General features: G+C 36.5%; 1 protein-coding gene across 1 annotated transcript in view; it reads right to left on the minus strand.

The window, feature by feature from the left end:
• ERC2 (ELKS/RAB6-interacting/CAST family member 2) overlaps nt 1–23,527 on the minus strand; it is a 791,328-nt gene that overhangs the window by 482,008 nt on the left and 285,793 nt on the right. Inside the window, exons 5-6 of the mRNA XM_044384924.2 lie at nt 23,287–23,442; nt 10,033–10,200 (exon numbers count right to left, since the gene is read on the minus strand). Coding sequence (XP_044240859.1) covers nt 10,033–10,200; nt 23,287–23,442 — 324 coding nt within the window. The remainder of the gene's footprint in view (nt 1–10,032; nt 10,201–23,286; nt 23,443–23,527) is intronic.

The raw sequence follows: 23,527 nt of genomic DNA on the forward strand, positions 1-23,527 counted from the left end.
GTTCTGTCTCTTCCTCTTTTACTCACACAGACACACACACACATACATGCATGCACAGCAAGGTGCAAATGATTAAACTTTTCCAAATTAAATCTTTAAAATTCATGTACATTTTTCCACAAATGCACACTTTGATTTTGGATGGGAGTGAGGTTGAAGAGTTGACAAATCCTAAGCTCTAGATCTCTGGCAGTCCCAAGCTGTTCTCCAAGTCACGCTTTTCCCTTCTTCCTGTACTGCCCTCAGAAGAGCTGTCAAAGGTGGTCATCACTATGGAGAGAGCTGACACCCAGCTTTGCTGGCACTAGGCTCAGGAGTCACACTCAGTAAATGAGGAGTTAGATTTTCTCTTTTCCTTCACATTTGGCAAGATCTTAATGACAGAACTTAGGATCTGTCCAGTTTCAAATTAACAACTGCCAAGTAGTATTTTATTATCGTTCTGTTATAAGGATTTAAGAAATCACCACATTTGAAAATAAGAAAACAAAATACAAAATAATTGCAAGAAAATAAATTTCATACATTTCAAGACGGAAATGCTTGCAATAAAAACAAACTTCTAGGGTTAAAGTGGTCCTCAACTACACAACTTTTTACCTCAAGTTGTATTCTCTCTCTCTCTCTCTTTTTTCTTTAATAAAAAAAGAAAGGAAAAGTATATGTCTGTATGGAATAAATATCTGTATTTAATTTAAAAAAGAATAAAGTTCATATGAAAATGGGTAAAAGATTCTTGCAGAAGCCCTGAAATTTAACTTCACTCTTTGCATTTTGGTTTGATATGTAAATATACACATAAAGAAACCCAACCACAGCAAATGTTAGCCTTTTCCAGAGGAATAGAGGCAAGTGTTACAAATGTGGGTCCAGTGTCAGGAGAACATAATCATAATGTAAACTGGTTATTTCTAAATAGTGCCCTCAAAAGGAAAAAAATGAATGGAAGTACTTAGTAAATTCTGTTTTCCATAAAATTCATACCAAAAAAAAAAGAGAGAGAGAAAGAATGTGACCATGGAGGTCAGTGAGAGTTTTGTTGAATTTCCCTCCTCCTAAATTCTGTCATCTCCTTTTTAAAGTGGCAAGCCAGCTTCCCACAGACATGACAGAAATACGTTCTTTTTTTCCTACAAACCATTCACCAGTAAGTAACACTTACTAGAGGACATGCACTTTCCCATAGACGATTGGCTAATTGGATATTGTCACTTCTAGTTGAAGCTTAATATAGTATAGACAATGCCTTTTTCAAACAAAAATATAACCAAACAAAAGTATTAATGATCTATTTCTTTTGTTTCAAAGAATATAAAGGGCTCTGACCCCATATTTCTACATTCCAAAATAATAGATGCAGATTATGAAGGGATCTATGTAGAAATTAAAATGACTCGGTTATCTTAATTACATGTTTAGCCACATAGGTCAAATAACATCCCAATGAACTCAAAAAGAAGAGCCAAATTCTTTTGTTTCGCTAGAAAAATAAGTTGCTCAAAATAAGTTGACAATGGGCTAAGGACTGGAAAGTTTTTGATTAAAAGGGAATTTTTGTTGGAACACTTATAATGAGATTTGAGCTGCAGTAACAATATAAAATTGAAAGCAGAATTACATACAAAATGAGTACTGCAAAATATCATTATTTTAGTACAATGGAAAATAAGGTGTTTGTGGTTTTACTCTATAAATTCTGTGTTGTCTGCTCATATGTATCCCTTCTTGGCCGTCCTCTGAATAGCCATTCTGATTTCAGAGCCTTCTGCATCAACATTCATTTGTGGTAGGGGGAACCCACACAATCAACATCTCCTAGGCTTTACTTTTTCCCTCCATTTTATTGGCTTTTCAGGACTGATTCATGCCCATGCATCACATTGGTGTTCAGTTACAAGGCAGACAGTGAATTTTCCTAATCCATTTAGCGTGCTGACAGAGCCATGTTCACAATTTATAGAATTTCCTTTTAGACATCTACCTATTTCACAGTTCATTAAGATTCAAACTGAACACCTGTGTTTATGAAGTCAAAAGCAATTTTATACTAACAAGGTGTTAAATAAGGCATTCTCTGAAAGCCTGAACAACAGTAACAACAACAGAAGTACTAGACTCCCGACCTATGGAATGAAATAATGTCTGTAGCTACCTGCATCATCCTTTAATAGGCCAGAAATTGCTATGCAACTGCAGCCAACAACTATAACACATTTTACTTCCTTCGCCACAAGTCTTTTATGTTTTACCTTAAGAAAGCAAGAGTATGAGGCTGCCTTGCACATTTCACCCAGATATCTAAAATCTGCAAAACAGCTAAAAATCTTAGGAAGTAAAATGTGGCCCTTTTAAACAATGTCTTCACTAGCTAGATATAAGGACATTTTCAGCATTCTGGGGCTCGAAAAGCCTGACCCTGGCTCATTTTTATATAACCCCAAAGTTTTCACATCATTAATAAAGAGAGAATCAAAACAAAGCCCACAGACATTAGGGGAGGGAAAAGTGTGTAGTTTGGCACTGCCATCATAAATACCCTCAAAATGAAAAGGGAAAAAAATAAAATGCATGTAACAGAGGTGGTGACCCCTATAACGACTGTGGTTCCCAACAGCTTTTTTTCTGCCGGTAATAAACCATTTTGCAGACCTCCCAATTGTGGCCACCATGATAGTTACAGCTTTGCAGGTTTATGTCTTTTCCTTGCAGTTAAGAGTGTTATCAATAAAAATTTCAAATGATGCCTTTCCCAGTCAAATAAAAACATTTTAAAATGTGAAGCCAACAACAGGATTAGAATGGAAAAATACAAGTGACATCAGGATTTTCTTTTGTATGTTTTTTTTCACCAAATCCCTTAATTTGTTAATTTTAAAGACATTCCTTGCAAGTCTTGAAAGTGAAACAATGCACCCTGATGCAACGTTGGGGTAATCTGATAGTCCTAAAAATTAGTTTTGTCATATGCTACTGACTTTTTAGAAGAAACACCTCACTTTTAAATGCCATGATGATAATGTTCACTAAACAAAAGTCTATCTCAAAAAGGTCATTTCGAATATCCTTTGAAGCCGTTAGTGATTAAAAAGGACTTCACTGCTTGCCAGTCAACCACAACAGGAGGCAGAAGGAAAACTGAAATTACTGGTTAAAAGTAAAGGAGCACTGGGTGATGGGCATTAAGGAGGGACTTGATGGAATGAGCACTGGGTGGTATATGCAACTGAGGAATCACAGAATTCTACCTCTGAAACTAATAATATCCTATATGTTAATTACATTGAATTTAAATTTTTAAAAAAAGTAAAGGAGCACTGCCTGTAAATCCCACCTTATATATTGTGGCAAATAGTACTTCTACCCTCTTAAAAAAAAAAAAAAACTCCTTTGCTCAAAACGTGTGAGTTCAGAAGAGTGGTTCCTTAAGTATTTGGAATAGTTTGCAAAGCCCTGTATGAATGCATCTAGTCCCAAGGTCCCTGGATGCCACAAAGCATTCCCAACTCCTTGTCACAGTGACCTATATAACCAAGAGTCTGGGCCTTGTCAAAAAATGAGGCTGAGGGCCCACCTCAATGCAGAAAACCAAGAAACAAGGAATCATAAATTGTGTTCTTTTCTCCATGTAACAACAACATTTTCATTGTCAAAAGCTTGGTTTTTCTGATCCACTTGAAAACTGACAGCCCAAGTCTGCCTTCTGGTTATGTTATCACACTGAAACATCTGTGACTCACTGGCCAAAAATGCTGCCACGGGCCCAGAAAACACCTCCTCCTACTCCATCAGCAGCACCTTGCCGAGGAAACAATCTCCCTGAAGAAATGATCAGCACCCCTTCTGTTAAAATGCATTTAATTTTTTACCTTACAAATGTACAACATGTGTATATCATAGACAATTTAAAGATCCCCTGAGTTTCCAACACAAAGAGAAAACACAGTAAGGTACTGTTGTCCATTGTTTTACTTTTTTTAACAAAGTATGCATGCATGCATAAGTATAGGTATGTACATATAATCATAAACATATTTAAAGAAATAAAAAGTAAATATTATATAATAAATTCTTCTTAATATACTAGGATTCTAGACTTCATGAAAAATGGTTCCCTCCCCAGAGTTTGGGCAATATCCTTCATTATTATGGCCACAAATGTAATGGTTATTATGGCCATAGTGATACTAGGAGGATTTAAGTTGCAGAATTATTCATTCTTAACTCTTCATAGCCAATACAGGGTTTTACCTAATAAGCACTGAACAGCAGTGAACTCACCTGTTAAGAAAGGATTACAAAACTTGACATAAACTTTGTCGTGAAGATTAAATGGAACAATGTATATCAGCTCCTTGACACAAAAAAAGCGCTCAGTCCATGGGGGCCCTTATGGAAAGCACTAGATTTCTGGTTAAGAGCTCAGGTTTTGCAATCCAAGGCCCTGTCACTCACCACTGTATGACCTTAAACAAGTTCTGAGGCTCTATCCCCTCATCTTGAAAATGGGGTTAATAATATCAGCCTCACAAGTTGTAAGTCAAGTTTAAGACAAAGTATCACTTGGGAAACATTTAGCTATATCTCCTGAAACTCAGTATAGCAGCCACAAGACACTCAGTAGCCATTTGGGCAATAGAATTAAATTAAGAAGTCCAAGACCAATAGCTCATGAGATTATGGGTCCCACCTTGTTCAGAACCCTGCACATGATAGATGCTCAATAAAATATTATCAAATGACACCTCATTCATTTGGACAAGTCGAGGGAAGTGTCTGTCTGAAGTATAGCACAGCATCAAAGCATTTCTAAGTAGATGCAATAACTCCTGAAATAATCCAGTAGAGTGTCTGTAACCCCATAAATACCATTCCCTTTCTCAAGGAAAGCCGAGTTGCTTGAGCATGGATTCAAAGAGGACCAGTTTAATCAAAACATAAAATCTTAACATTATCAGAGTAATCACCTTAGCAACATTAGCCTTCGATTTTATGAGATATAAATGGACATTTCATACAGCTTACATGCTTTATCTTCAAAGGAGATAAACATGTATTTCTTTTTATCTTCTTTCCTTCCTTTACTTATCTGCTTTTAAACAACAGGAGGAAGATGAAGTCCAATTAAGATTTGGTGTGGAATTATTATTAACCAGTGATAATGAAATCACTGAGCATTCATGGTACTATAAATATGTTAGTTCTCTATCGTATATCCATATACCCAATGAAGTGTTGGCTGGATAAAGGTAGGCATCATATCCAGCAATAGTAGTCATTCAAAAATTATGTGTTGAATGAAAAACTGCATGAAATCCACAGGGAAGGGATCTTTAATGTAAAATTCTTGGAAATGCTTCAGCGCATCTGTAAACTGCCTAAAATTATATACATGATTGCAAGTGAACATAAATGTATGTGTGCCAAGATAAATCTTTCTAATGAGTGAACCTATAGATTGCATGAAATTCTCTTCTATACTGATTACATTTTAAAAACAAAAACAAGGGATGCTTGGGTGGCTGAGTCAGTCAAGGGTCCAACTCCTGATTTTGGGTCAGGTCATGATCTCAGGGTCATGAGATCAAGCCCCGCATAAGCTCCACACTCAGTGGGGATTCTGCTTGAGATTCTTTCCCTCTGCTCCTTCCTTCCTCCCTGCTCTCTCACTCTATCTCAAATAAATAAATCTTTAAAAAACAAAAATATTATGGACCTTTGCTATGGAGCTGTGACCAACCTAACCTACATATGCTGCCCCTTGCCTTTATGAATACAAACCCCTACATATTTGTTAATAGGTTCTCAAGCATTTATTTTTAAACAAGTAGAACTCTTCCCTGATCTATTTGGAACAGAAATGAGTATAAAAGCAAGCATTATACGCCATTGTCATATAACACATCAAACAGAAAACATGCAAAAGAGTTGTCATGCCTGGCAGTTCGGAAATCATGCTGGGCTGGGGAAAAGTGGACCTGCCAGAAAACCGAAGGAAGTCTCTTAATTTGGGGACAGAACAAAATAGATGGCACTTTCATATTTTCTTCATTTCTCTGTATCATTCTAAGACATAAAAAAGCAACCCAATTAAAATATATAAGTCTTGGCTTAGTAAATGCAGACACACAAATTCAAAGGAGACCCACAGAGGCAGAAAGCACAGAATGCATGGTAAGAAAAGTGAGGTAGAGGATTCCCCAAACATCCCTGATATACAACAGTAATAATAATAACAACAGCAATGATGATAACACAATTTACAACTAGAACCCCTTCCTAGAGTCAAAGCACTTTTCACAGAGATGCATCAGGTTGGCACAGTGACTGACATCTCATAGATCAAGACATTGAGGCTCAGACAGGTTTAAGTCTTATTCATGTCGCCGTTATGAAAGGGGAGGCAAAGGCATGTCCATACATCTCCCACTTCTAAACGCTATGTTCTTCATACATTTTACTTCAGATCATAGAATAATAGCTAGGCCTTTCTTCTTCCTAATTTCTGAAGATGTTGGTAATTATTCATTGAAATCCAGAAAAATCAAGGTGCTAAAAAAGCCAATTCATGATTATCTCCACTGCCACGGGATTAATGTGTTGGCAGATGGGGGTAAGTTGGTATGTAGAAAACATCAAGGGAGGGGCGCCTGGGTAGCGCAGTCGTTAAAGCGTCTGCCTTCGGCTCAGGGCGTGATCCTGGCGTACCGGGATCGAGTCCCACATCAGGCTCCTCTGCTATGAGCCTGCTTCTTCCTCTCCCACTCCTCCTGCTGTGTTCCCTCTCTCGCTGGCTGTCTCTCTCTGTCAAATAAATAAATAAAATCTTTAAAAAAAAAAAAAAAAGAAAAAAAGAAAACATCAAGGGAAGCAGCAAAATAAGAAACTTGGCCTTGGGGTCCTTTGAAGCTATTTTAAAAAGTAAAATGTTATGTTAAGAGCTATGTGGTATATCTCTGTGTCTGTGTAATTATTATTCCATTGATTTATTGCACACATGTCAAAAAGCGTCTGGGCATTTGTACAAGTTAAAACAAACCAATCCAGGAGCCAAGCCACATAGCCACAAACCCAGACAACTTGCCTCCCACCCCTCGTCCCCACCCTTCATCCTACTACCTCCTAAATGCAAACACCCTGATAGCAAAAGCCTTCCTTGCAGAGATGAACCTTTAAGCCAGTGCCATCTGTCCTTTATACCATATTCTAAGAGTAGCCAAAACCCAGATGATGGTACAGATTTTCCAAATAAACCAACATGCTCTTCCCATTCTAGGGACGGCCCTCTCCTGTTTTGGCAAGAGCTTTCAGGAATGACTCAGGAATCTAACTGGAAGGAACTATCACTTATAACCTCCTCCAAGAATGAGCACCATATCTTTCATAGGAGTGTAAACTCAGGTCTTTCATTGGAGGGCACAACAAAACATAACATATCTCATTCACTGACTCACCCACTAACCACCACATGTTGGGTAAGGAGACTCTTATTTCTGTCTGTTTCTCCAAGAAGCGGGAAAATTACTTTAATGTACTTTACCCTGCTGCCAAAAATCCTTTGCTTATGATCCAACAATTAGAGCTAATTTCAACCTCAATTGCTTCCCCTAAGAGATGGACATCATTAGGTAACATTCTCCACTTCCATTTACAAAGATTTTAGAAGAAGAAAAAGGCAAAAGAAATTTCCTTGGATGTTTCCAGCTGATAAAATCATTAATCTCGCACTCCCAACTTCAAAGCAGGAAACCAGAAAATCATCTCACTTTCTCTGCCTGTGGAGAATAATTTTTTCTACTTCAAAGCACCATCTCTTTATTGGGTCATTTTAATTATTGAACATGGATGGAAGCTATCCCCATAATGCTACCACTGTCTTTTTCATGAAAAATGTATGGGTCTGATTTGGACTACATTAATTGGAGAAGAGTAAAATACAGGGGAGAGTATAAGGAAAGGGAAAGAGGCTGGGGGACACAGTACTTATCAGTGTAAGGTAATGAGAGGAAGGTAGTAAGCCTTTTTGAGCTGACTTTTCTTTCTTTCCTGCTGGAAAGGAACCATCAAGAAGACCGATTCCCAGTTCAAGCAATACCACAGCAGATTGCCTTGCTTCTTAAATTTCCTTCTACCTAAATAACACAGCAACAGAATTACACTCACTTTATTAGTAAGGCTGGTATCATTGCCAACCCAAGACAACCGTGTGTTGTGAATAACCACTGTGAAAACAAACTTGACCCTTGTTCTACAACAGGGGTCAACAAACTATCTGGCCCTGTTCAGACTATGACTGGTAGGGAGAGGACATTTTATTCCCCCTCAACCCTCTTCCCACAAAATCACAATGCCATGGCTTGGCAAAGTTTCTCTATAAAGGGCCAGAGAGTAAATATTTTCAGCTTTAAGGGCCAGATGGCCTCTGTCGCTATTAAGTTCTGCTGCTGATGCCCAAAAGCAGCCAAAGACAACACATAGATGACAGGGTGTGACTGTGTTCAAATAAAACTTTATTTATAAAGACAGGCAGTAAGCAGGATTTATCCCATAAGCCATAGTTTTTAACCCCTATTTAGACAAGTGCTAGACAGCAGAAATGTTCTATAGCTTGCTTTCTCATACACTAGTCTAGCCACATACTTTAAACATGGCTAGTGTGACTAAGAAGCCACATTTTAAATTTTACTGAATTTTTTAAATTTGATTTGCCACATGTGGCTAGTGGCTACAGTATTAGCACAGCTCTAGATAACTATTTACTGCAGCCTCTTCAAAAGAGATACAAGCTGTCTTCCAATTTATGGCATAGTTCAAATTTTTGTTGTGAAAAATAAAATATCCATGCTCCCAAATTCACAATGAAACTATACAGAACTGAAAATGATATTTTTTAAATGTGAGTATCTACATCATTGAGGCCAAAACGATTATTTTGGCTTGCAGCGATCAAATAACTGCCTATAAGCCAATGTCAAGTGCATAGCAGCTAAGCCACATTCGTGCCAAGACCCATCCAATCTGGAAGTTGTTTCCTTTCACCTCTCAATACTCTGCTGCACCTTGACTGAGGGCATAGGCCTACTCAATGGCCCCATTAACTTCAAGGAAAATCTAAACCTCCCCACAGACCCAAAAACATATACAAAGACATGGCTTAAAGAGCACAAGAGAGAATATGCAACTCAATTAGATTGCCTTTTCCCAAAGTAACCCACATAACACACTACCTCAAAACAAAAAATCAAGGAGATTCACCACATTCTTTGCTATTGTCCACATGCAATAATTTATTTTCTGGCAACTGTTTTACTTACATAACTAGCTTGCGTTTTGCCTTTCTTAGCACACCCAAAGATATAATTCAATGAGGAGAAGCAAGGAAATAGGATAGTAACATGTATTTGGTTTTCTTCTAAGTATGAATAAGAAGTAACAAATCAACATTTAAGAAACTCACATAATATCAACTTTCTTCAATGGGTAAAAGAATCTTAAAAATTGAGGATATTCTTTAGGAAGTAAGAAACCCCTGGAATCACAGGTGCCAAGAGAGGGACCCGTACAGATACACAGCAAGTAAGGTAGATGACATTCTGACTTTTTCATGATTTTTTGATAATACCATTCTAGATCCAACCATTTATTTATGGTTCCCAAATCCAAAAAACCCTGAAAAATGAAAAAAAAAATTCCAATATGAAACAAACTCTTTTGGCTGCACAATCTGACATGAACTAATAAGATGCTACTTATAGAGTCTTTATTTATCCTACTTTAGTGTGAGGAATTTTTTTTTTTTTCTGCCGAAATAGTCATGTGTTTGTTACAGGCTGTGGCTGTATCCCCAATGGGAGTGTTATGCAATCTGTTATATGGGTCTTACCTTTCCAAAATCCCTGTAATATCTGATATCCAAACACATCTGGTCCCAAAGGTTTGGATAAGGGATAGGGATCTTCTAAAGAAAGCTGTCCAGGTAGGGTATTTTCTATCAACTCAATGTCTGCTGCCTGGAATCGTGAAACAGTGCCTTACCTCAGTCTGAAGGATGGCAGCCCTCTGTTCTTTGGCAGTAAGCGACTCTTTGAGCACTTCGATGTGTTGCTTGCAATCTGAATTTTGATTGCTAAGGGTTTCAAGCTTTGTTTGTAAGGCAAGAAGTTCTGACTCCTTCTTTGAAAGCTCCTGCTTCAGCTGATCAATCTGTGAAACAACAACATTGCAAGATATTAGGAGCCAGAGTTTCTACTCTTTGCATTTGAGAACTGCTGATTTCTCTTAATTTTCAAGAGTCAATAATCATTAATCCAACAAGGCAAGCCATAAGTTTGCTTAAAAGATGGCCTTGGAAGTTCTTTTGGGTCTGCGGAGGCTCTGTAAAGGTGGCTAAGAGTATAGAAAACAGAAAGGTAAGGTCAGCAGACTGCCTTCCACCTTCCACTCCACCGAGAACCAAGGTTCACAGACCTACTCCTCATCCATGAAACAATATAGACTATTCACCATCATCCTCAGAAGGGTCAACACGTTGCTAATAAAGGTAATTAACCCAAGACGTACCCTGGTCCTTCTCTACTACTCCACAGTGGAAATGATCATTCAAGGCAATCATTTGATGAAAAAAGAATCCTCACCCCCCCAAAAAATAAAGTAAGCATTAAAGGTTTTTTGTTTATATTAAAACTGAGAAGACACAAAAGAACATAAAATTATGTTAAGTATAAGGAAAAATAATATAAGAAACATTCATCATTCAATTCACCAAAAAAGATCATTAGAATTATCTATGTCCCAACCATTTCTATCTTCTTCTCTCCTCCTTTAGAAATAATTACCACCCTAAATTGCATGTTTGCCATTTCCTTGCTTGTTTTTACATGTATTTTTTTGCATTTCAACTTTATTTTTTCTGAGAATTTTTTAGTACTTTGCTTCTTTCTACTCAGTCTTATGTCCTAAAGATTAAATCGTGTTATTGTACATACAATTTGTTCATTTTCACTGAAGTACATAATTCCATTGTAAGATTCCACCACAATTTATTTGCCCATTCTGCTGTTAACAGACATTTTGGTTTGTTTCCAGGTTTTTTTGCTAGAACAAAAAGTGTTATTCTGAACGTTCTTATATATAGCACCTGGTACTCATAGTAAAAATGATCTAGGAGTTAAATGCTGGACTACATAGTATGCATATCTTTAACTCTACTAGGTAACTCCAAAATGTTTACCAATGCTGTTATACTTATTTTCAGGGTCATAAGCAGTGTGTAAGTGTGCCAATCACTCCATATCTGTGCTAATACCTTATGTCATCAGACTTTTACATTTTTACCAGCCTGATGGTTGTGGTAGATGATCTCCAAACATGACTGCCACCAAGTTTTTCCTGCTCGTACACACATGCTGTAGAGGTGGAGTCTGTTTACCCTCCCCTTGAACCTGGGCTAAACTGTGACTTGCTTTAACCAGTAAATGCAGCCAAAGTGTCAGTTCGGGCCCTTGTCTGTAGGAGGACAGGCACATTTAGCCTCCTCCAGCTGGAAGCCCAACCGCCCTCTGACCATCATGCTGGGAAGAAGCCGATAGCAGCCACATGGGCAGGCCATGCAAGAAAGACAGAGAGGCCTAGAAGAAACTGTGGCTCCTTCATCTTGTTCCTGGTCTTAAAGGGAAGAATTTCAATGTTTCATCATTAAGTTTGATGTTTGCTTTAGCTTTTTATAGGCACTCTTAAGTTTCAGAAAGTTCCCTTTATTACAACTTTGCCAAGAGTTGTTTTTTTTTAATCATTAAGGAATGTTTAATATTAATAAACATTTTTTCTGCTTCTCATGATTTATCACACTTTTCACCTTTAATATGTTATTGTAATGAATTACATTAATGGATTTTTAAAATACTCAGTTCTCCTTGCACCACTATGAAAAACCCCACTTAGTCATGATGTATTATATTTTTTATATGTTACTGGATTCAGCTTACTAATATTTCGTCAGGATCTTTCATCTATGTTTATGGATAAGACTGGTTTGTAATTTTCCCATTTTGTGCTGTCCTTGTCAGGTTTTTAGTACCAATTTTGCCTTCTAAATGGAGTGCTCATTCTCTTAATGTGTTTCGAAATGGTTTGTGTAAACTGAAATTTTTTTCCCATTAACATTCATTAGAAATCCCCAGTAAAACCATCTAAAGCTGGCATTTTCCTTCTCCAAAGACTGTTACTTACTTCATCTATCTAATGGTTATAGGAATATTCATGTTTCTAATTATTTGAGTCAATTTTGCTAAGTTTTTTTCTCCTAAGAATTTTTCATTTTATCTAAATATTCAACTTTACTCAGCAGGAAATTTTCATAAAACCCATTTATCTTTCAATACCTATGGCATCTATGACTGTCTTCTATTTCATTCCTAATATTGTTTAATTTTATTCTCTTTTCCTTGATGAGGCTCAACAGAGGCATGTCATGTTAAATAATCTCTTCCAAGAGCCAATTTGTGGCTGTGTTGATCATCTAACATTCTTATTTTCTATTTCATTAATTTGTGCTCTTATTTTTTAAATTATTTCCTTCCTACTACTTTCTTTGGTTTTATTCTATTTTCTTTTCCTAACTTTGTAAGTTGGATACTCATCTCACTAATTTTCACCCTTTTTTCTTTCCATATATATGTCTTAAGACTATAAATGTCCCTGTCAATATCATCTTAGCTTGATGCCACTAGTTTGATATGTAGTACTGACATTATTATTCAGTCGTAAATATTTTCTGATTTCCATTATTATTTATTCTTCAACTCACAAATAATTTAGAAGTATGCTTCTTATTATACAAATACATGGATGTTTCCTAGTTATCTTCATGTTTCATCTTGCTTGTTTGCTTTGTGAACAGAGAATAAGGTCTGTTTGATACTAATCATTTGAAATTGGTGTGTCTTGCTTTATGACAGAGTATGTGATCAGTTACCATAAATGTACTTTGTATACTGTGTGCTAGAAAAGAATATGTATCCTAAAATTACTGAGTGTAACAGTCTATATTTATTGGCTTGAAAATGGTTTCCTTGCCATAAAGTCTACAACAGCTTTCTCACAGTTAATATTTGGCTGGTGTGTCTTTTTTCACTTTCAATGTATCATTTACTTTATGTTGTAGATGTCTCTTGTAAATAGCATATACCCAGATTCTTTCATCCCGTCTGATAAAATTACATGGAGCATTTATTATCATTACAGATATATGTGATTCTATTTCAACCATCTTACCTTGTGCTTTCTAAATGTACTGCCCTTTCCATTTCTTCTCTTTTCCTCCTTGCCTTTTGAATGATTTTTTTCCTATCCTATTTTTTGCCTCTACTCATTTAAAAGTTATACTTTTATTTATATTTATGTTTATTTCACTTATTTCTAATCTTTAGGTTACTACCCTAGAAAGTATAGCATGCTTACATGTTTAATTTACCTAAGTCTAAAGTCAATATATGTTTACATTCTTTCTGAATAACAGAAGGATCTTGAGACACTTTAAGTTCAACCATCATCCCCTTGACATACACATTATTGTCATTTATTCCAGTTCTTCCCTGTTTTGTTTTTAACTCATCATTACTTTTTTACAGTCCACGTTTTAAATTTACTCCCCCATTTGTCACTAGCTTTGTTTGCTATTCATTCCTGCATCTCACACACTGTCAGAAATCTCCTTTTGCCTAAAATGCATCATTTAAATTTTTTAGTAGGATTTTGTTGGTGGCAAACTCAATTTTTGTCTAAAAATATCTCAACTTCATTTTTTTAAAATATTGTTGTTCAGTATTAAAAGTAATTTTCTAGGATAAGAGATATTTTTCTCAGCCATCTTCTGGCTAACAGAAGCTATTAAGAAGTCAAGCTATCACTCCAAATTCATTCCTTCATAGGTAAGGGGACTTTTTTCCATTAGCTGCCTTTTTAAATAGCTTTATTGAAATATAATTTATATGCCATACAATTCAGCTGCTTAAAGAGTACAGTTGATGGTTTTTAGTATATTCACAGAATTGTGCAACCATCATCATAATCAAACTTTAGAGCATTTTCATCATCTCAAAATGAAACATTGTAACAATTAGAAGTCATTCTTCATATTCCCCATCCTCTACCCCCAACCATAGGTAATTAATAATCTACTTTCTGTCTATTCTGGGAATTTTATATAAATGGAATCTTAAAATACACATACTTTGTGACTGGCTTCTCTCACATAGCACAATGTTTCAAGGTTCATCCATGTTGTAATACGTGTCAGTACTGCATTCCTTTTTATTGTTGAGTAATACTACACTGAATAAATATGCTACATTTTGTCTATCCATTCACCAGCTAAGGGACACTCAGGTCATTTCCATGTTCTGGCTATTATGAATAATGCTCCTAAGAACACTGCTATGCAAGTCTCTGTGGATATAACGTTTTTATTTCTCTTGGAGATAGATAGAGAGAGAGAGAGAGAGAGAGAGAGAGAGAGATGGAATTGCTAGACCATATGATATGTTTTCCAAAATGACTGTACCATTTTACATTCCCACTAACAATATATGAGGGTTCTAATTTCTTCATACTCTCAGCAACACTTGTTATTATGTCTTTTTTTTTTTTTAAGATTTTATTTATCTGACACAGAGAGAGACAGCGAGAGAGGGTACATAAGCAGGGAAAGTGTGAAAGGGAGAAGCAGGCTTCCCGCTGAGCAGGGAGCCTGACATGGGACATGGAGCTCAATCCCAGGGTTCTGGGATCACGACCTGAGCGGAAGGCAGACGTTTAACGACTGAGCCACCCAGATGCCCCTTTTACTATGTCTTTTTAATTATAGCCATTCCAGCGTGTGTGAAGAATATCTCATTGTAGTTTTGATTTCTTAATGATATTAAGCATCTTTCCATATACTCATTAGCCATTCCTACATCTTCTTCAGACAGATGTTCTACTTTTTAAAACTTTTTCTTTGCCTCTGAGATTTGATGGCTTTACTCCCATGTAAACAGACAAATTTCTTTCTATTTATCCTCTTTGGGGTATTCTGAGCTTCCTGAGTTTATGGACTGGTACCTCCAGAAGTTTTGGAAAATTCTCAGCTTCCTGCTCTTCAAATATGGCTTCAGTGCAGGGACTCTGTCCCCACTCCCCATCTCTCCTTCCCTCCAGAACTCTGATTAGACATATGCCAGATCTTTTTATCCTGTCTTCTATGTATCTTAATTTATCTTTCGTGTATTTCATCTTTTTATCTTTTATTTACTTTATTCTACTCTGTTTTCTAGTTCATTACATGTCTTTTCTGCTATGATCACCCTGGAGTTAAACCTATTTACTAAACTTAAATTTCCATTTTTATATTTTCCTTTTTTTTAATGTTTTTTATTATATTATGTTAGTCACCATACAGCATATTTTCCCATTTCTAGACACTTTTTTGGTTCTCTTTAAATATGCTTAGCATTTTTATAGTTTCTTGACCTTTATTCATAGTTTCAATCCCGTTTTATTTATTTAAACATATTAAAATAAACATACTTATTTCAAAGTGTTTGTCTTGAAATTCCCACTTCTGAAGTCCTTGCCTTCCACTTCTGCTGTTTGTTCTTTCTACCAGCTATCAATTACGGTAGCTTGATTTCTTTCAAGTTTTGTGATTTAAAAAAAAAAAAAAATTTCTGTGTGCTCATGTTTCTTGGAACTTTGGAGAAAAACTTTGAGGTTTAAGTTGAACATGTGGCCCTTCGGAGCATTTGTCTCTACCAATACCTGGGGCATTATCAACCAAGGACCCCTTTAACTTCCATTCTCTACGTGAAGTTTTTGGATCACCTTACACTGCACATCTGTGCAAGAGCCAACTGCAGTTAGGGATTCTCAAAGCTAGGGTTCTTTTTACCTTTCACTTGGCTCAAAGTTTTAAAATAGATAGTTTTCCCTGGATTCCCCTAGTCTAGGTGGGAGGAAAGTACAATGGGGAGGTATTTAGTTTACCCTTGTACTAAGAGTGTGGCTCTCTGGGATCCCAGCTTAATTGTGGTAGTGGTAGTGGAATTCCTACTTGACTCTTCATCTTGAACAGACTCAGGCTTCCATCTCTTTCCCTCAATGTCCCCATGACCGTAGAAATTAATGCCCAAGTTCACCTGTCTAGAAAATGCCAACAGGAACATAGAACCAGCGCTCTATTAGCACTCCAGCCCCTTGCTTTGGCTTAGTTTTGTCCCTTGAGATTTTTTCTAACTTGACAGTTCATAAGTACATTTGAAAATATGTGGGTTTTTTTTTTAAGATTTTATTTATTTATTTGACAGAGAGAGAGAGCCAGCGAAAGAGGGAACACAAGCAGGGGGAGTGAGAGGAAGAAACAGGCTCCCAGCAGAGCAGGGAGCCAGATGCGGGGCTTGATCCCAGGACCCTAGGATCAGGCCCTGAGCTGAAGGCAGATGCTTAACGACTGAGCCACCCAGGCGCCCCAAAATATATGTTTTGAAAATAAATTTTATCCAGGATTTTTTGTTCTTTTCAACAACTAAATCCAGCTTAAACAAGAACCAAGCTACTGACAATAGCTGCTGGGAATGAACAGAGTCGGATGCTTACAAAGAAATAGGACCCCCTTTTTCAGAACTGTTCGTGTTGTGCAATTCACTAGAAAGACTGAGGTGGAATCCCATTTGCAGGATGAAGTCAGACTACAGCAGGGGAGAAATAGGTTTCACCTTGCTTGCCAAATTTAAAGATTTGGTAGTGACTGGCAGCCTTGAGAAGGATTCTGAGTATGCTTAAAGATGCACTGAAAAAGAGTTGTGATGGACTATCAATATGCTATGGGTATGTGTGAACAGATGGTGGCAATGATCAGGTATATGAAATCCATGAAACACATTTCTTCTTTATAATTTAATGAATCATGAATCTATGATCATTTTTACCTATAATAAAAGTTCTCTCTCTCATACAACAAGAACAGAGTATAAATAAAAAGAGGGAAAATCTGGATTAGGATTGACTAAAATTATAAAAGAAACAAAATCTGTTGTGATCATCAAGATCAGCATTCTTCACATGGGGTATGTATGGTTCTAAATCACAGGCAGTTGTTGCTGCCAGCACAGAATAGAATTGATTCCACATATGAAACTGATTCATCTTAAAATAAAGCTAAAAAAAACTTTGAACTTTACATGCCTAAGCAAAGATGATGTTTACAGTATAAAAAAAAAGATTTGAGCTAACTTCTACAAGTATCAGAGTAGAAATCTAGTGTGGGAATGGGGTATTGAGAGAGGAATTTGAATGAAATTAACTTGATCAACAGAATGGTATTTAATAGGAAGGAAAACATGACAAGTTCTACATACACCTACTTTATTCAATAAAAATAGATTGATAATGATAAAACTATTTCAGTCTATAAATATTAAATAGACAGTTGCTTTAAATAGCTTTCAGACTATCATTACCATGAGGTAAATTTTAAATAAATATTTTATGCAGACAATAACAGAAAAGGGCTTTTCTAAGGGGAATATAGTTACAGGGTAGAAAATCATATTCTTCCATAAAAATATGCCTTTTGCTCCTTTTATAGCCATAAACTCAATAAAAATGGAAAGTGATGCAATCGAACATACATGAGAACTGAGGCTGGGGAAGGTCTGTCTCGGTGATGGCAAGAAGAAAAGCCAATCAGAATTACATCACACGCTTTATATAAAGTCCATGTGGACATCAGGAACACTTCATCTCGTCTGAAAGTTCTTCCACCACTTACGTCTGTGACACAACCAACACCCTGAAAACACTCCCTTGCCAAGGAAAACAGCTTCTTTTTCACTGCAGATATGGCCCTCATGTCTAGAAAGTGATATGCTTATTATCATGCAGTTTGGGTTATGAGGTTTGTAATCCTTCAGAGGTTAATAAGAAAATGTGTTACAAATTCAGAATAAAAGAGGAGATCTAAGACAGCAGAGTGGTGTCTTTGGCAAACTCCTAAAACAGAGGGAGTGACTAATCCAGAAGTACTGAGATCAGTAGATGAAAAACGTGTTACACTAGGAACAAAGCCTCATATAGAACAGGGGATGCCATCATTCTTTCCCTAGAGAAAAACAATTATTTACATGGTACAATCCATTCTTAAAGGCTTAACAGTGCTCCTGAAGGTAATTCTTAGCCTCGTAGATTCTGTCCACACAGTCTGAGTCCTCTAAGTTTTCAGGGCTGAGTCTCAGTTCTCAGGGAAAACGTGCATGTGCCAAAGGGCTTCAAGATGCAGGGATTTCCATCCTGGCCAACTGTGTCTGCTATCTGTGCCTTCGCACAAGTTGAGACTCTAAACTGTACTTTTACATTTTTGCAATTTACTTTCCACCTCTAAAAACATGTTATGTCATGGTTTTTCTATGACATCATATTTATAAAAACAATTTGGGTCTTTCTTCACTTCTACTTAATTTAATCACAAAGCTTTCAAGAGGCTCTACCAGTCGTAGTCATCTGCTCAGCATCAAAATGGAAGTGCATGCCATTTCACATGGCTATTTCCTTTCCCTCCAACTTACATGCTTTCCACATTTTAGTAATTAACGCAAGCAGCACTCCCTTTACATTCCACAACATTGTTTCTATGTCAAATTTTCATTGAAACATTTAAAATTACCTATTTCAACATACTTCTATATCTAAAAATGAGTTTGTATACAAGAATTATTATTAGCTACCTTTATTACCTACTTTTTTTTTTTCCTTAAAGATTTTATTTATTTATTTGACAGAGAGACAGCCAGCAAGAGAGGGAACACAAGCAGGGGGAGTGGGAGAGGAAGAAGCAGGCTCCCAGCAGAGGAGCCTGATGTGGGGCTCGATCCCAGAACGCCGGGATCATGCCCTGAGCCGAAGGCAGACACTTAACGACTGCGTTACCCAAGCACCCCTGCCTTTATTACCTACTTGGAGCAACAACTATATATTGAGATTGAGATTGATTTGAGGTCATGCCCTGTTAATGAACAGCAATCAAATGCTGAGTCGATTTTATCAACAATGGGTTATAAAAACAATTTTCAACTAAAATTTCCCCCAAAAAAGTCAAATGAGAATGTAAATATGTGTTTATCCAATTTTAGGAGCTTTTTTTTCATGATGAAGTTGAATTTTTTTATCTTATTTTTTTATTTAAAAGTACTAAAATTCCAAAGAATCATGATAGAACTCATTTTAGATCTTATTAAGAAATAATCAGATCAAAGAGCACCTCCAAGGCTGCTGCCTTTGCAAACAGTTATTATTCTAAAGGTGCTTCTCTAAAACACCAGGTAAAAAAAAAGTTCTCTGGCCACTTTTAAAAGCTTTCTACATATTCATTACAAACAGCAAGAAGTAGTAACAACATTTAGGTGTAATTTCAGATTTGGTTCCCAGAATTCCACTCCCCTCCTTATGGAGCATCTCAGAAGAATTTCTGAAATGTTCTACCAGGACGCTGAGTCTTTATAAACTGTTAAGACAACAGTTTCTAAAGTCAACTATGCCTGCATTTTTTGCTAGTTGGGATCCAAAGTCACTTTCTGATTTCCATTTCTATCACTGCCTCACTAAACCCCTTAGTTTCACAATTACATTTCCATTTCACCCAGGTAAGCTTTAGAGCCTCTAGGTGTTCACAATTAAAATTTAACATTTCTTTCCTTTTTTGGAAAACCTGCCATTTCACATAGGCTGGGTTCTTCCCACTTCCTCCTCTGTGTGGAGTTGGGGTGGGATGGTATTTTTACTTATCCTTTTAGGTTTGCTCAGTCACTGATTTGAATTTGCATTCTTCACCAGACTTGTCATTGCTATTTTGCCAATCTGGTTATTTAGACAAAGAACACTAACTAAACATAAACCACTTGCATTACTCCAGCCAGAAGTGAACTCTCCTCTCATTAAATCTTCAGGGTAGTTTTTCTAGGACATTTCTTACTTTCCCAACTATGTGGTCAGTATTGGCTTTGAAGTGAGAAAACATTTTGAATATGCACTACTTTTAGAGCCCCTCAGTAGCTAGGCTCCATGTCATGTGCTAAAACCAAGGTTTAGAAAGTCTTTGGGAACCACAGAGCTCAAAAATCCACCACTGAAAGCTTTATCCATACAACTCTGTGTAAATGAAAGAGTTCAAGAGACTGTAATGATGACAATTGTTCTGTCCATGTGTTTAACCAACTAGTGCAAAAATTAACCCTTCAGGTATCTGTGATAATGCTGACAAGCAACATATTCATATAAATCTTGTAGAAAAGTTACCCAGGGGCGCTTGGGTGGCTCAGTCAGTTAAGTGTCTGCCTTTGGCTCAGGTCATGATCCCAGGGTCCTGGGATGAAGCCCCACATCAGGCTCCCTGCTCACCAGGGAGCTCCCCGTGCTTGTTCTCTCTCTCTCTGTCAAATAAATAAATAAAATCTTTAAAAAAAAAAAATAGGCCACAATAGACCATGAACTATGCTAATAATCCAATTTTAGAGGATATCAATCCATGCCTCTAAAATTTAATGAATTCCATGACAAGTGATTCACCCGACTGGAATCAGTTCACACAGGCTCCAGCATTCCACAAAGCACAAAACACAAGCACTCAGCACTAGATGCTTAGCAATAGCTACGTCTTAATAGACCTGTTCGACCATACCCATGCTCCCCTCTCAAAGTAGAAACAAGAAAAATAAGCAGTTGAAGTAATGATATGAAGTATAAACAAAAATGTTAAGAGTTAATCCAATAAGAACATTCTTTCAATGGAGAAAATATAAAAAACTAACTCATACTAATACTTTTTAGCTATCTTTTATCAAGCTATAAGGGATTTCTGCATGACATTATAAAATCTTATTTTTATTTGTATTCTTAGAAATCCATTTTCCCCATTAGTCAAGTCAAATATGACATTTATTATTATTATTAGGTTATACTTCTTCAATAATAATGGGGATAATTATTAGCTACTTTTTTGAACCAAGCGTTTTAATTACATTATTTCATTTAAGCCTTCTCCCTCTAAGGTTTGTGGTGCTGCCCCATTTTATAGAAGAGCAAAATGGTTGAGTGACATAAGTTACTCCTCAAGACCACGCAACTAGCAAAGGCAGGCTAGAGATCTGCCAGAGTCCACTTGATGTGTCAGCCTACACTCTTTCCACCTTACTCCATTTCTCTCCTCAAACATCCTTCTGACCTGACCACTTTGGGAATCCTAAAAAGTAACCAGACATTAAAAGTTAAAACCAACTCAAGGACCAATGGTCTCTCAGATACCTGTGGACTAATAAAGGCCTGCTTGCTGAAGACCATATACATGTTTTATTTACCTAAACAAATTTCACGGCATTTTTAGTTGTAAAAGTGGCTTAAACTATCTCCTACTGTTGAATGACAGGATGGGGAGGAAAAGTTTAAGCCAAAAAAATAATTTTGCCCAAAAGTTATGAGTTCACACTTATCTTCATAGCTTCAATCCCAGAGTGAATGGTCATTCTTTGGTCAACAGGCCACCCTACCACTGGGCTTGCTATATCCCAGCTCAACTCTCTGAAAGGGAAGGACTGAAAAAAAGAAACTAGGAGAGAGGGCTGCACAGGGAAGCCCATTCTGCATTTTGTGAAACTCCTTGAAAGAAAGGGGTTACATTTAAATCCACTGGACATTCTCCTCAGATCTCCCTCCACTCCTTCATCAAAACTTTTGTCATAATCTCAACGTCAACTTACAAATGTAAAGTTGGCAGAAGTAAGTAAAATTTTTGTTTTGTCTCTAGAGAAATGCACATACATGCACACGCAGACATGGTGAAATGCTACATATTATTTCCTCTCTGTAATTTGCAAATTCTCTGCAATGAGTATGCATGTATTTCACAATGATAAAAATCATACCATCATTAAAATTTTTTTTTCTCTCCACTTCCACTGGTTCTTCACAGAAGTCTGCACTACTCTTAACTCTGCTGCATTTTATAAGGCAATAAACAAAAGTAAAACTTAGAACAAGAACAGGGGTGTTTAAGAGTACATGGTAGAAAAAAGAAAAAAAAATTTTAATTGGTGTGGTTATTATTTCATAAGCAAAACAGTTTAAATCCAGGAATAAATAAAAGCATCTCAAAGTCTCAAAAGACCTACTTGGGGCTATTCATAAATTTAATATTTATGCATGTGTAAAAATAATAGATATTTATGCATTCAGTTCATTTGTAGCCCAAAATTTAATTCTGAAAAGTAATAAACCAAATTCTTCAAAACTGGCAATACCAATATAAATTAATGGAACAGGTTAATATAATTGTATTTTATAAATATTCCATAGCAACAGATACCAATAATAATAATAACACTATCAGGGTGCCTGGGTGGCTCAGTCAGTTAAGCCTTTGGCTCAGGTCATGATCTCAGGGTCCTAGGATGGAGCCCCTTGTCGGGCTCCCTGCTCAGCAGGGTGTCTGCTTCTCCCTCTCCCTCTGATTCTCCCCACATTCATGCTCTCTCTATTCTCTCTCAAATAAACAAATAAAGTATTTTAAAATAATACTAATACAAAAATAATGATAACACTATCAATAACAATGCCTGACATTTATTGAATGCTTCCTAGACATCAGTCAGGGGCCAAGTGTTTTAAATGCATAATCTCTTGGAATTGTCAAAGCAACCCAATGATGAAGGTGCTTTCCTTTTTCCTATGCCTATTTCGTGGATGAAAAAACTGAGGCTTAAAGAAGCTGAATAATTTAAACAAATAGTAATACTGGAATGCAAAGTCAGTTCTACCTTAAACACTATGCTAAAACTAAAATGTCTTGATACCATTGAAATCAGTTAAATTGGCTTCTAAGATCAACACCTTTGGAGACAGTCATCTTCTTAAGGATGGGCCAAAATTTGGCAATGATAAAAACTTCACAAAATAGCAAGCTTATGAAAACTCAGGAAATTTGGAAGAGAGGAGACTATTAAAAATAAATGTTAACTCCCAAGACACCAAACTTACGGATTAGAAAATCTTGAGCACCTTAGTAAGTAGAAATTCAACCAAAGATGTTCCCTGATCTCTTTTTGGAATCTATGCTTCTGAACGAAAAATCTTCTATGTTCTTCTTTATTGTCCATATATTTCACGATATCACATAAAACAGGTTATGTGGGTATTTGGGGAAAGTATATATGTAAACTATAACTTTCCAGTCACATTAAGATTATAAAAGTTTATAACTTTGGACCATACCTTGGTTTTCATGAACTTGGAGTGACTTTTGTAAACCTCTATTTGTTTGATCTCTTCCTCGCGGTCCTCAGTGTTCAGCACACCATTGGCTTTTAACATCTGGATCTCATCCTCTAGATCCCTTATGTTTCGCTCCAATGAAGCGATTTTTGTGTCCTGTTGTTAAAAAAAAAAAAAATTGTTTTTTCAGTATCATCAAAACAGAATTCCAGAAAATAATTTGGGTAGTAATACATTAACT

Source organism: Ursus arctos, unplaced genomic scaffold, assembly GCF_023065955.2.
Source record: "Ursus arctos isolate Adak ecotype North America unplaced genomic scaffold, UrsArc2.0 scaffold_14, whole genome shotgun sequence".
Taxonomy (NCBI): Eukaryota; Metazoa; Chordata; class Mammalia; order Carnivora; family Ursidae; genus Ursus; species Ursus arctos.